The sequence below is a fragment of the Nematolebias whitei genome, chromosome 6, assembly GCF_014905685.2.
Source record: "Nematolebias whitei isolate Nwh7 chromosome 6, NemWhi1, whole genome shotgun sequence".
In the NCBI taxonomy this organism is placed as follows: Eukaryota; Metazoa; Chordata; class Actinopteri; order Cyprinodontiformes; family Rivulidae; genus Nematolebias; species Nematolebias whitei.
This window is the reverse complement of record NC_056503.1, coordinates 47023203-47037446: the sequence shown is the minus strand read 5'-3', so window position 1 is coordinate 47037446 and position 14244 is coordinate 47023203. Positions and strand designations below refer to the sequence as shown.

At 41.7% G+C, this 14244-nt stretch overlaps 1 protein-coding gene across 1 annotated transcript in view; it reads left to right on the top strand.

The window, feature by feature from the left end:
* ccdc9 (coiled-coil domain containing 9) overlaps positions 1-8813 on the top strand; it is a 34790-nt gene extending 25977 nt beyond the window's left edge. The window contains exons 13-14 of the mRNA XM_037678354.1: positions 525-677; positions 8742-8813. Coding sequence (XP_037534282.1) covers positions 525-677; positions 8742-8746 — 158 coding nt within the window. The 3' untranslated portion in view covers positions 8747-8813. The remainder of the gene's footprint in view (positions 1-524; positions 678-8741) is intronic.
* Positions 8814-14244: the final 5431 nt, after the last annotated feature.

Sequence of the window (14244 nt, the reverse complement as noted above, 5' to 3'; positions counted from 1 at the left end):
CCTATCTGAGGTTTCTGACCCCGCCCCATCTGTTTCTAACCCTGTCCCGTCTGAGATTTCTGACCCTGCCCCATCTGAGGTTTCTGACCCCGCCCCATCTAAGGTTTCTGACCCCGCCCCATCTGTTTGTGACCCCGCCCCATCTGTTTCTGACCCTGCCCTGTCTGTTTCTAACCTCGCCACATCTGAGGTTTCTGACCCCGCCCCATCTGTTTCTAACCCCGCCCCATCTGTTTCTAACCTCGCCCCATCTGAGGCTTCTGACCCCGCCCCATCTGTTTCTAACCCCGCCCCATCGGAGGTTCCTGACCCCACTCCCTCTGAGGTTTATGATCCCACCCCTTCAGAGGTCAGAGAGGCAGATGAGTCAGCTGACCTGGGAACAGATCCAGGTAAAGACTCTCGCCTCCCTGACACAGACAACAGATTCTTTAAGTGACTCTTGTCAGAGCGATTTTAAATCTTGGGTGTTTTTACTGAATAAATAAAGTTTAAACAATTTTTTTAAACATATTTTCTGTTAGAAGACAAACCCGACTCTCCTCCTCCTGCTGTCCCTGAGGCCAAACGGAGCTCGTCTGAGGCTGCGACGGGGGGCAGTGACGAGGCGGCGCCGGCCAGGACCGACAGCGCTCCGACAGAAGAAGCAGAACCGTCCTCAGAACAAACGTCCTCAGGTTTGGTTCTAATCACTGACTCTTAACAATATGCTCTGGTGCTTGTGCCCGTCTGTCTGTTAGCAAAATATCTCATGAACCACCAGAAGGATTTTAATTAAACTACCATAAAGGATTAACTTTATTTGCCAACCTGATTCATCAGCTCAGCTAAGTGACTTTAACGAACACAAAAATGTCTTCAATAATTTTACAGATGTTGAGCTAAAATTGGACGTGGTAGTAGCTGAGAGTCCTCCCCAAGCCGTGCCCTGAGCTCTAACAGATCAAGCAGCGTCTTCGTTTAAATCTTTAGCATTCGAGGCGGTGGGTCACATTCAGGAATACTGATTTAATTTTTATATTTTGTGCTGGGAAATTGAGGAAGTGAGTGCAGCATTTTATTAAAACAATTTCAACAGAAATTAGAAAATAGTTTATAAAGTTAAAAAGAAAAAAAAAAGTTCCACTTCACAAAAAAACAACCATTTTGGACATAAAAAGGTGTTTTATGAGTTGATAAACATGTTCTAAAGCAGGGGCTGTCCAAACTTTTTCATATGTCAGTCAAGATGAAAGGACTCAACGGCCACAAAAATTAAATATAGCATAATTTTCAAAAAAGCATACTTATTTTATTATTTTATTTTATTTTATTTATTTATTTTTAAACTCTCAACAATGCAAACAATATTTTGGAGAAAGGACAACAGTTTTCTAATTTTGGTGGAGAAGGAGTTCTGAAATGTTTAGACCTAAAACATTAAAAGCCTTGTAAACATTAGTCTTTGATTAAAAACCAAAATAAAATAAAAAAAACAATATTAGTTTATTTGATGGCTCAAAAGCTGATCTAAGTTCTGAAACACTGCACAGCTGCCAGTCACTAAAACAGATTCATAAACACCAAAACTCAACTTGTATGCAGATGATATTATTTTATATTCATTTCCCTCCATCGATTAGTAAATCAACTTTTATTTCTTCTTATTTTAAAACACTCATTTAGTCAAATATTATGACGAATCATCCAGAAGTCTATTTTTGGTAGAAGTCAGTAAACGTGTGGTGCTTTGTACCATGAAATGGAAAAAGAAAAGATTAATTACAGCCATTATTACAGCTTATTTTTAGATTTTTTTCACTGTTAAACCTAAAAATTATATAATAAACAACACGGTTAAATTTGTAGAATGTCTGCATCTGCATCAAGCCTGCGGGCCAAAATTATGACATTATGACATAATCCCTCCAAGGCCTCGGACCGCACTTTGGACACCCCTGTTTTAAAGAGTAAACAACAAATTTAAAATTAATTATTAAACGCTGCTCATAGACTGCAGCGTGGTCACTGTTTGTAAGTTCTGTTGGACCTTTATTTATCTATTGCAGCAGTGTCTGTAGGAAGCACCTTGAGCATTCTACAGTTTGTTTGGGTCAGAAGTTAGAAAACGTCAGCTGAGCAACAAGAGATAAATTAAATTAACCTAAAACCGTCATCGTCTGGAGAAACTCAACATGATGAACATTGTGTCACATTTTCTAACGTTGCACTAATTTTAAATGTTGAACTGGACAGGCTCCTCAGGCGCTCGGGGACCTTCTGGTTCTTCTCAGATCCACGAGCTCAGCGGGAACTTTAAGGTTCCTGCTCGGCAAACATCTTCATGGCAGACAGCTTTATTCTGTACGAGGGATTAACGTGTGGAATTAGCTACCTGCAGATTAAAAATGTGTTTCTGACTGGGACTGAGGAGGCTTTCTGTTCATTTTCAATGAAATAGACGCTCGTATGACAGCAATCCAGTCAAGTAGCTAATCCCAGTCGATGAAGAAAATGGTGAATATATATATATAATTATATATATATAATTATATATATATATATATATATATATATATATATTTATAAAAACCTACGTCACACGTGATCATGCAGACAGGAACTGATCCATCTGGAGTTTGGATGAAGACTGAAGAACCAGTTCACTATTTTAGTGTTATTTGAATCTTTTAATGTGGCTGTATGTATTATGTTAATCCTAATTTTTATTCTTATTATTTATTTTAAACGGTTTATTTGAGTTGCTAAAGGTCCATCTGGGATATCCTGATGCATGCTCAATAATCCAGGTAGAAAAATCCAAAAAAGTTCAATCTGGTCCTCTGGACATTCAAAAAAAACAAAACAAAGCAAAAAAATATAGACTAGTCCAGAGGACCAGATTGAGCTTTTTTGGATTTTTCTACCTGGATTATTGAGCATGCATCAGGATATTTTGAACCACTTTGGCCAGGATTGCCTCAAACTAGTCTATATTTTTTTTGCTTTGTTTTGCTTTTTTTGGATGTCCAGAGGCCCAGATTGAACTTTTTTGGATCCATCTGGGATGTCCATTATAAATCAGCCTCATCATAAATGTTAAATGTTAGATATTAAAACTTAATTAATTAGTTCTCTGTGTAAACCAACATGAACTGAGACACCAAAGTTAATGTTTATTAATCCAGGTATAAATCCAACAATGTTCAGTCAGGTCATCTGGATGGTTTCTTTTGTTGCTGAGACGTTTCATCCTTCCTTTGGTGGTGAACTTTGGTGTTTTGAACCACTTTGGTGTGGTCTGCCTTGGGGAAGTTGACGGGGCAGAGGGCGTTTTTTTCCACTCTGGGCATGAGCTGTTTATGGGAATCAGTTTGGTTTGCTGGGCTCTTCAGACTGAAGAAGTCCTTCGCATGATGGAAGAAACATCTCAGCAACAGTGTTGCCAAGTCTGCTTATTATAAGCGACTTTGGGCTTGTTTTGTTCTAAAGTCGCTCGCATATCTCGTGGGGTTTTTTGGGTTTGACTTTCTTTCCGAGTGAAACTAGTTGATTATCTCCCAGCTCCGCACAACAAAGCAAAAGACGAGTGGTAGTAGGTAGTTTGTCCCTTCCACGCCCCCGTCTCCTGTTTATCACTCCCGCCAACTAGGCGACGGCTCACAACCAAACATACGCTCGTACTGTGGCTGACCACTAGGGGGCTCCACTCACACAGATGTCAGGATGTTTTGTTTTTAAAAATATGCAGAAAAAATACGATTTACATATTTGTTACATATGCAAAATGTTTTTTTTTTTTTTATCTAAGCTTAAAAGTATGTTATCAAAGTGTTTAGTGTGATTTTGCTGTTGTTTATGTGTAATGCCATAATAAATGTGTGTTTATACTGTTTAAAAACGGCCTCTGTTTTACACAATGTGGTGGGTTGCCAGTTGGGCTTTTTTGTGGAGCTTGTTTTCATAGATCTGGTTGCTTGTTTCTATCGCGAGATCTGGCAACAAAAGAAACAGTCCAGATGACCCGACATTGTTGGATGAACTGAAATAGTATTGTGCTCACGTAAACCTGTTGTTAAAAACACTTTTTACAACAAAAAAAGGATCTTTTTCTAAGTTTATGATTGAAACGTAGCATCGTTTGAAGGAACCGTGCTGTCGGAGCTCGGGGAACGTGTTGGGGATCAGTCTCGGCTACTACCACTGAACCGGAGTCAGTTTAGTGTTCGCTGAGGGCGGTCAGCTGTGGTGGGCGTTTTGATGCTGAAGTGAATCGGTTTAAAAAAAAAAAACATTCAGCTAACACGGACACTGTCACACGCTCGGACACGGGCACTTACATGATCTCCCGCCTGTAACGGCAGCAAGTGTTAAAAAGGAGAAAACTTACAGAACAGTAAAAAGTTGAACTGAGTGTGACCACATGTCGTCGTGGTTCGGTCAGAACAGTTTCCTGTTTCTTGAGGTTTGATCGTGACTTCCTGCTCTGCTGTGAATCTTCAAAAAGAGGCTGTGCGTGCACGTGTCCACGCGTGCACATCGAGTCAGACACGAGCTCCCGGATGAATAATTGGTTTTATCTCTTGTGCCTGAATCCGAGGCGATCATGAATCATTAGTGCGAACGTTTCCCGCAGGCGGGAGGAGGAACCACTTATCCCAGTTATCCCACGTGGTTGTGGAGGAATCAATAACCCGCTCTCCTCCACATCAGCAGCCGCCGTGTGCGGTCCAGAAGTGATCTGGGTGAATAAACGGCAGGCTGCGGTTGGCTCGTTATCGCTCGTTTTGCAGCCGTTCGGTGCGCGTCGGGCGTTAGCACTCTGGATAATGGAAACGTCTTGCAATAAATATTTATCGTTTGCTGCAGAGTGAAAACCATCATAAAAGCATCAACGAACGGAGAACAGGGATCTTGTTTGGTCGGCAGAGACACGAACCGTGAATAATTAATGGGCCCAAATAATTTAGGAGTTGTGTAAACGCCCAAAGTCTCAAAGTGAAAACTTAAAAGAAGATTTTAACGTTTAAATGGAGAAAGTTGATGAGAAATTTAGATCGTGTTTCACCAGGTTCTAAAATGTTTCACCTGGTTCCACTGAGTCCAAAACTGAATCTGTGCTCTGAGGGGAAACTGGACCAGTCCTGACCCGTTCTGTTGTAGATCAGCTGGCGGTCGTGGTGTTTGAAATGCAAACTCTGTTGATCCTAGAGACAAACGGAATATCGGCTCTCATCGTGAGATTCAGTCAAATCAGAATTCATTTTCATTTTAGACGTTTATATAATATGAGGAGCGGTGGCGCAGAGGTCAAAGAAGGCAAGCCTGTGATCGGAAGGTTGCCGGTTCAACTCTCCAGACCGACATCATCAAAATGTGGGTGGGAAAGCTGAAGCACCCAAACCTGTCTCCAGCCACATTTGCCCTTGAGCAAGACCCTCAACCCCCAACATCTGCTCCCCCGGGCGCCCCAGATGTCAGCTGTCTGCTCCACACGGAGGCTGTGGTAGCTCGGTGTCTGTGGTTGAGTCAGGGAGAACGTCCGGCGTGAAATCAATCGGCAAGTCTTTGTAATATTTACACAAGAATCATGGCTGCTTTTAGTTTCATCAACATTCACTGACAATGAGGTGGCTCCTTTTCTACAAACACGTAGTGTAAACCAACGTTTCAGCAACGATGCAGCAGAACGTTTCAGCAGAACGTTGCAGCACAACGTTGCAGCACAACGTTGCAGCACAACGTTGCAGCACAACGTTGCAGCACAACGTTGCAGCACAACGTTGCAGCACAACGTTGCAGCAGAACGTTGCAGCGCAACGTTTCAGCAGAACGTTGCAGCACAACGATGCAGCAGAACGTTGTGATGACGATTGTTTGTTTTCCTTCCTTTAAAGCTGCACTGATTGAGTTTACACTTCTGCTAACGGCTGTGTGATTACCAGCAGCTGTGTGTGTGTGTGTGTGTGTGTGTGCGTGTGTGTGTGTGCGTGCGTGCGTGCGTGCGTGCGTGCGTGCGTGCGTGTGTGTCAGGGTGGAGATCAGCAAATTAGAGGCACCATGAAGCTTTTAGAGGCTTCTTGAGAGGAAACGAGCTGCAGCCTCCTCAGACTCTGACGAGTGGACGTCATCGATCACTCAACACACGACTCCTTCATGAACACGTTAAGTGACTCTGGTGTTGGCTGGGACGGCCATCTTGAACCAGGTTGACACCAAATGCACGTTTGAAGATTTCTAGTTTCACTGAAATTCGTCCAGTGGTTCACAAGTTATTTTGCTAACACAGAGACTCTGTAAGAACATAACCCCTCTGCCTTTAATCTGGACTTGTCTCGGCAGCATGACGAGGACTTCAGTGGACTCTGATCTTCAGTCCTTCTTGTACATCTTTGAGTCTCAGAACTGTGCTTCAGAACCTTCATGAGAACCGCTCTTCAGAACCGTGCTTCAGAACCTTCATGAGAACCGCTCTTGAGAACCGTGCTTCAGAACCATGTCTCAAGTTGAACCTGTAAATGGCGTTTATTAGGATTCGGTGCGTGTGAAGCGTTTTTACAGCTGGTGATGAAGAAATGATCAGTTCTTCCGTTCAGCAGTGAAGAAGCTGAACGAGCTGACGAGGGTCGAGTCAGAGACCAGGTCCATGTCCAGGACTCCGTCTGTCGTTGGACACAGACTTTATTTTTCTGGGGGAGTTTATTTTTATTTATTTTTTCCTGCAGTCTGTTTTTCTGTACTTTGTTCTATTTTAGCCGTTCAAAGATCAAAACGCTCGGCTCGTTCTGGAAATGGGTGCCAAGACTTTTGGTTTTTGTAACTTTTGTATTTTAGAAATGTGTTAACAAATCTTTAGCCCATAAATAAAGTTGTTTTAATTCTTTCAAAACCAACATTTTTCAGTCAGGTCATCTGGACAGTTCCTTTTTTTTGTGCTGAAACGTTTCACCTTCCATCCAGAAGGCTTCATCAGTCAAGGAAACACACAACACAAAACTGATTCTTCCCCCAACAGCTTACTCTAAAGTGGAACAAACCAGTTATGTTGGTGCTAAGATGGTCTCTTTGGCACGCCCCCTCCTCCGGTGCTGGCCCTCTCCGTCGTCGACAGTCATGTCAAACTGGTTCAAAACCAACAAAGGTGTCAGCACAAAACAACAACAACAAAAAAGAAACTGTCCAGATGACCTGACTGAAAATTGTTGGATTGTATACCTGGATTATTGAGCATGAACTTTATTCCTTCAAAACCACTTTTCTCTTATAAATCTGCTTCAACTATCAGCCTCTGTTTTTGTCTTTTTAAGCTACTTTTAGCTTTTAGTTAGCTGTTTCTTACTTTTACTGGCCTTTAGCCATTTCTTAGCTTTAGTTAGAGTTTTGATACTGTTGGCATTAGGCTAGCCACACAAGTACGGAACTTATTCGTGCCTTGGGAAGCTGTGGCAGAGTGGTTAGAGTGGTTGTCCTCCAATGGAAGAGTTGGGGGTTCAGTTCCACCAGCAGTAACATGCTGAAGTGTCCCTGGGCAAGACACTGAACCCCTCACTGTCTGTGTGTCCCATCGGTGTATGAATGTGCTCTAAGCTCTGATTAGTCTCCACAGATCATCTTTGTGGAGATGTAGTAGAGTGGACGTGTGTGTGGAGGTAAATGAGGGCACAGTGTGTGTTGTTAAGGGCTTTGAGTATCTTGATTAGATAGAAAGGTGCTGTGTAAGTACAGCCCATTTACCATTTGTCCTGTTTGAGTCCTGACTTCCTGAAATAGAAAGGTTTTGTAGAAAACTCATCAGGGGCCTGCCCCTCCCCTTCGCCTTGTCCTAGTGCTTTTCAGAACCGAACCAAGGCGACCATGTTCAAGGTTTCTTATGGGGGGGGGGGGGGGGTGATAAACGTCTGTACCCAGTGTTCACTGGTGCCATCTTTCCACACACAGTGATGCCAAAACATAAAATCAAATAACATCGTAATTTCATTCACAATGACCGTAGGATTATAAGGATTATTAATATGGTAAAATAATATGGAATGCATCAGGAAGCAAATGGTAACTAAGCCCTGCACAGTAGCATTCTGCTCATTTTAGCTTGTAGTTAGCATTCTGCTCATTTTAGCTTGTACTTAGCATTCTGCTCATTTTAGCTTGTAGTTAGCATTTTGCATTTAGCTTGTAGTTAGCATTGTGCATATTTTAGCTTGTAGTTGGCATTCTGCTCGTTTTAGCTTGTAGTTAGCATTCTGCTCATTTTAGCTTGTAGTTAACATTCTGCTCATTTTAGCTTGTAGTTGGCATTCTGCTAATTTTAGCTTGTAGTTAGCATTCTGCTAATTTTAGCTTGTAGTTAGCAGTCTGCTCATTTTAGCTTGTAGTTAGCAGTCTGCTCATTTTAGCTTGTAATTAGCATTCTGCTCATTTTAGCTTGTAGTTAGCATTTTGCTCATTTTAGCTTGTAGTTAGCATTCTGCTCATTTTAGCTTGTAGTTAGCATTCTGCTCATTTTAGCTTGTAGTTAGCATTCTGCTCATTTTAGCTTGAAGTTAGCATTCTGCTTATTTTAACTTGTAGTTAGTATTGTGCTTATTTTAGCTTGTAGTTAGCATTCTGCTCATTTTTGCTTGTAGCAAGCGCTCTGCTCCGCTTAGCTAGTGTGCTCCCTTTAGCTTGAACAGCTCGTTGTCTGTTTCTTCAGCATGTATTCAGCTGATGTTCGTTCGGCTCGGTGTCGACACCATTCTGACAGAATTTGTTTGTGTCGACAGGTTAACACAGGCGGACAGGAGAAGGTCAGCGCTCGTTTGTCTGAACTCTTAATGAAAACCATCATCACGAGGAGGAGGAGCATCGTGGACAAACTTCTCCTCCAGGGCCGACTTAAGACTTTGGACCCCAGGTTCTGATCCGCCTCGGTGTTTTCACCTCCCTCTGTTCAGTTCCGAGACATCGAAGGTAAAACGTCCATCGTCGTTCAGAAGGTTTTACTGTTTTCCTGCTGGGTGGAGACAAACCCACGTGAGACGTCCTGAAGGACATAATGTTCTCAGACAGTCCTCTCCGTCCCCCTCAACAAGCCGTGTCCTCCTCTCATGAGTTCTAATGAAACGAACCCGGTCAGAACCAGAACCAGAACTTACTGACGTTCCCCCCGTGACGACTGCTGGATTCGATTTGTGCCAATAAATCCAAAGTCTGTGAGAAAATAAACCAGAATAAAACAAACCAAACATTTTAAAGTACATAATTTAAATTGGAAAGCAAAATAATTGTAGAAATTATTGATCTTTGTATTTATTATTTTTTGGCACAAATCTGATTCCATACGAACTCCCCTGAACTACAGGATCCGGTGCAACATGAGGGACGTGGGGTAAACCACAAGTTCTGAAGAAAACGCCAAAGGTTTTACCTGCGCTTTTATTTTATTTTATTGCTTGAAGAAGGTAAATTTCTCCGGTTTTGAGCAGAAATTGATCTCATCATCGTTTTATTAGAGATTATCAATCATGTTTGTGTCACCTGTTTTAAAATATGTTTTCAAATTTAGTAAATTACAGATGAAAATTAATTTTTTATGGCTTACCAAAAAAAAAAAAACCCAAATAACTAACTGTCCCTTTTTGTCACTAAATTAAATGATCCAATTAAGTCATTCTTATATAATACTAAAAACATTTTTACGTTATTAAACCTTCTGCCTCACCGGGCGACTCCAAAATGGAAGTAAATGGGTGAATTTTCCGTTTCCGTCTCTCTGGACTCTGCGTGTTTGTGACCAGTGGATACGGTTTGAGGCCATTTTGTGAAAGTAGCATCTTATTTCTACGTGCACGATTAAACAAAACTTCTGGTACCACGCGGCCTAACCAGGACTGTTCTGGTTCCCAGTTTAGAAACGTCTCATTAGTCCTCTCTACAGACATATTTCATATTTGCCAATAATAAGTCTTCAGTTTTATTTTTATTAATCTGGAATCGTGATGACCCGTCACTCAGAACTCTTTGATCTGCGAGCGCTGAGGTGTCTGATTGGTTCATGAAGTCTAAACCCCCCTCATTCATATTTTTGGATGTTTGGCTTCATGAAACCCTCCTGGAGGACGGGCTGTAGGTTCTCTGGTGGTTTGTCCCCTACTGAAAGCTTTTCAAAATAAAATGCTGTTTGTCTCGCACGTCCTCTGCTGCTCCTTTAGGGGGCGTCCAACTATCCAAAGGTGTTTACTTCTCTTCTCATCCGAGTTCTGCAATTCAGATTTTTCTCTCACCATTGAATGCAACACGTGTAGCCATCTTCTGAACTTTTAACCGTTCATTTCATCAAATCTGTTTCACGCCACGTGTTTTACTTTGTCAGCCTTCTTGTCTTTGTTTTTATGACGTGAGACCGGAGACTTTATGGATCATGCTGTTTTTGTTTACACGCGACTCAAACCGTTGGCTCGTTAATCCAACCAATCAGGAGTGTTGCTTTAATTTCCTGTCTCTTCATGTGATGAAGTGGCACCTGCTCCTCGTCTCACATCAGTCAAAACATTAATCGTGTTTGCAGAGAAATCTGTTTCATTTGTCTGAAAACTGCCTTTAAATGGACATTTTATTTATACTATAAAGGATTTCATTCCAAAAAGTAGCCTATTAATATAGATTTTTGTGTTTGTCAAGAAATGCAGTTTATTTTGGAATGAAATCCTTGGGTCGTACCTCGGCAGAGGAAGGGCCGGAGTCTGGTTTGTTCGCGTTCCCTGCAGTCAGATCGTGAGTCCTCTGTGCTTCTTCATCATCGTCTGTGGCGTTGAAGTGAAAACGACAAAACGATTTGCTTCAGTGTTTTTTTTGTTTTCCACATCTGAGGAATAAAAGTGGCGTTTTTGGGTTGAATGAAACCACAATGTGCAGTTTTTACCTGGAAACCTTCGTTCTGCAGCCGGCTGTTAGTGTGAAATGTAGCCTGGGAGCTCTTTTTGTTTAATTTACAACGGAGGAGTTTCAGTCAATGAAGAGGCTTTATCTTTATTTTGTTACCAGTTTTATATATATATATACACACACACACACACACATGTCTGTTGTGGGGTGTATACATCTTCATTTTCACCAGTCTAAAGGATCAATGTGGAGGAAGGAATGTTTGTATTTTGAGCTCATCATCCTTTCAAAATAAACTACAGTGGCAGAAACACTGCAATGCATCGAGTTGTTTTTCTTTTTGTAAAAAATTAATAAATAAATGACCACACCTGGAAAAGCATCGCAACAAACAAGTGGGTGCACCAATAAGAGGTGCTGATGTAAACAAAAATAAACATCTCCTGCTTCCAAATCACTGCTCATCCCTGCAGATAACCCAAGCAAACAGAATTAGTTCATTTTGGGGAACAAGCTCTTAATCTGTGCTAAGATTTAATATTCGGAACCTCCTCTAAGCGGGCGGAGGGAGTTCAGTTCGGTGGCCTCAGGATTCCAGCTCTGCTCTTTGCAGATGATGTGGTCCTGTTGGCGTCATCGTGCCGTGATCTTCAGCTCTCACTGGAGCGGTTCGCAGCCAAGTGTGAAGCGGCTGGGATGAGAATCGGCACCTCCAAATCTGAGGCCGTGGTCCTCAGTTGGAAAAGGGCGGATTGTTCTCTTCGGGTCGAGGGTGAGGTTCTGCCTCAAGTGGAGGAGTTCAAGTATCTCGGGGTTTTGCTCACGAGTGAGGGAAGAATGGAGCGAGAGATTGACAGATTGGTGCAGCGTCTGTCCGTTGTGGTGACGAGGGAGCTGAGCTGTAAGGTGAAGCTCTCCGTTTACTGTTTGGTCTACGGTCCTCCTACGTACAGTAAATCCACGAACTCTAGTGACCATGAATGAGATCGTGGATACAAAAGTTTGAAATAAGTTTCCTCTGCAGGGTAGCTGGACTCTCCCTCAGAGATAATGTGAGAAGTTCAGTTATCAGGAGAGACTCGGAGTAGAACCGCTGCTCCTTCACATGGAGAGGAGCCAGTTGAGGTGGTTCAGGCATCTGGTAAGGATGCTCCCTGAACGCCTCCCTAGGGAGGTGCTTCAGGCATGTCCGACTGGGAGGAGACCTCGGATACGCTGGAGAGACCATGTCTCTCTGTTGGCCTGGGAACACCTTGGAGTCCTGACTTTGGAACAAGTGGAAGATGATGGATGAATGTTCCAGCTGATTTTGACTGATAGCAAACCTCGATTTATTAACGAGAATAAAGTTTTACAGACACATCTGAACTCTTTACTGGTGAGACGTTATGGCAAATTCCTAGAGGCTAATGCAGCTAGCAAAAACAGGATAAAAACACAAATACTGGAGCCAAAACGTTCAATCAGCCCAAATTATTGCTGAGAATACGGTTTTTATTTTTTTTATTGTGTCTGAGAGGGGAGGTTTGAAGAGATTCAACAATTAAAGGGTTAATAAAAGTTAACTTTTTTTGGTTTTTCCCTCTTCAGGGATCGCCTCTCTCTGTCCTCCAACTACCTCCATGTCCTCTCTAACTACATCCACGCATCTCCTCTTTGTCTTTTTCCTGGCAGCTGCATTTCATCCTTCTACCAATATACCCACTGTCCCTCCTCTGGACATGTCCAAACCTCTGTCCTTTCTCTGGACATGTCCAAACCATCTCAGTCTGGCCTCTCTAACTTTATCTCCCAGTCTTGCAACCTGTGCTGTACCTAAAATTAACTACTAGAAAATATTTCACCACCAGACGTTTTAGTAAAAGACTCTCATTATTTAAAACGTGACCATTTTTCAATGTATCTTATCGAGTCATCCATATGGGAATAATCAAATTGTCAGTTTCTCTTGACATTTTTCTCTTCAGTTTTGAATTTCTATCTGGGCCGTGCTGATTGGTGGGCGTGCCTCATCAGGCCACCAGGGCTGACCAATCGGAGCAGAGTAAACTCTGAAGGGGCGGAGTTTTGTTTAAAGTTTTATTTCCATTCATTTCACACATTTCTCTGAAATGCTGATTATATTTGTTTTGCAGACATTTCTTTGGTCTGGTCTTTCCTCTGGGAGCTATAAAGTGTCGCTTTTTGGGGGGTATTTTGTATGAAACTCTAAAAGCTCAACAGAAAATGTAGCTTTTAAATGTTGTCAATGCCATTTAGGAAATATTAAATGTATCCATGTGATTCCAAATGAAATGGAAACTGCTGCTGTATGTTTTTTATTTTTATTTTGTTTGCTTGTAATAAATAAGTAAATAAATGTTGCTTTTGCCACATAGTCTGAAGACTAAATTGTATTTTTTTAAGTGAAACACACAAACATAAATATTAGTAATTATGGGTGGGCAATCATGTAGTTGCACATGTCTGTTGGTAATAAATCCCATGAACTAGAGGATTTCATTGAATATTTAGTTGTCGTTGGATGTACATTTAGAACTATTTAATTTTTAGTCAACCCGATTCAAGATGGCCGCCACAGCTCATTGACCTTGGCAAACATGAATAATGGCTACAACTGTGCGTTTTACAGAAATTGAGTTAAAATTCGATGTGGTCGTCGCTGAGAGTCACCCCCAACACAATGAAGAACATTTTTGCATTAACTGTTGAAAACATCTCATGACCCTTGGCTGAATTTTATTGAAACTTTTAGTAAGTAGTCGTTGGATTGGCGTCTAAAACGTACGAATTTGGAGTCAAAGACAACTCTAGAGGCCAATTCAAAGCCACTTGCACAAGTCGGCGTCAAATGTAGCAAAATATACCACGGTGTGACATCTGTTTACCACTCACAAATATGTACAGGTGCTGGTCATAAAATTAGAATATCATGAAAAAGTTGATTTATTTTAGTAATTCCGTTCAAAAAGTGAAACTTGTTTATTATATTCATTCATTACACACAGACTGATCTATTTCAAACGTTTTATTTATTTTAATGTTGATTATAACCGACAATGAAAACCCCAAATTCAGTATCTCAGAAAATTAGAATGTTACTTAAGACCAATAAAAAAGGATTTTTAGAAATGTTGGCCAACTGAAAAGTATGAAAATGAAAAGTATGAGCATGTTCAGCATCGGTACTTAGTTGTTGCTCCTTTTGTCTGGATCACTGCAGCAGTGCAGCGTGGCATGGAGTCCATCAGTCTGTGTCACTGCTCAGGTGTTATGAGTCCAGGTTGCTCTGGTAGTGGCCTTCAGCTCTTCTGAATTTTTGGGTCTGGTGCATCACATCTTCCTCTTCACAGGGATGGTCCAAAAACCAGAGGCGACGTCGAGGGTCGAGAAGTACTTACC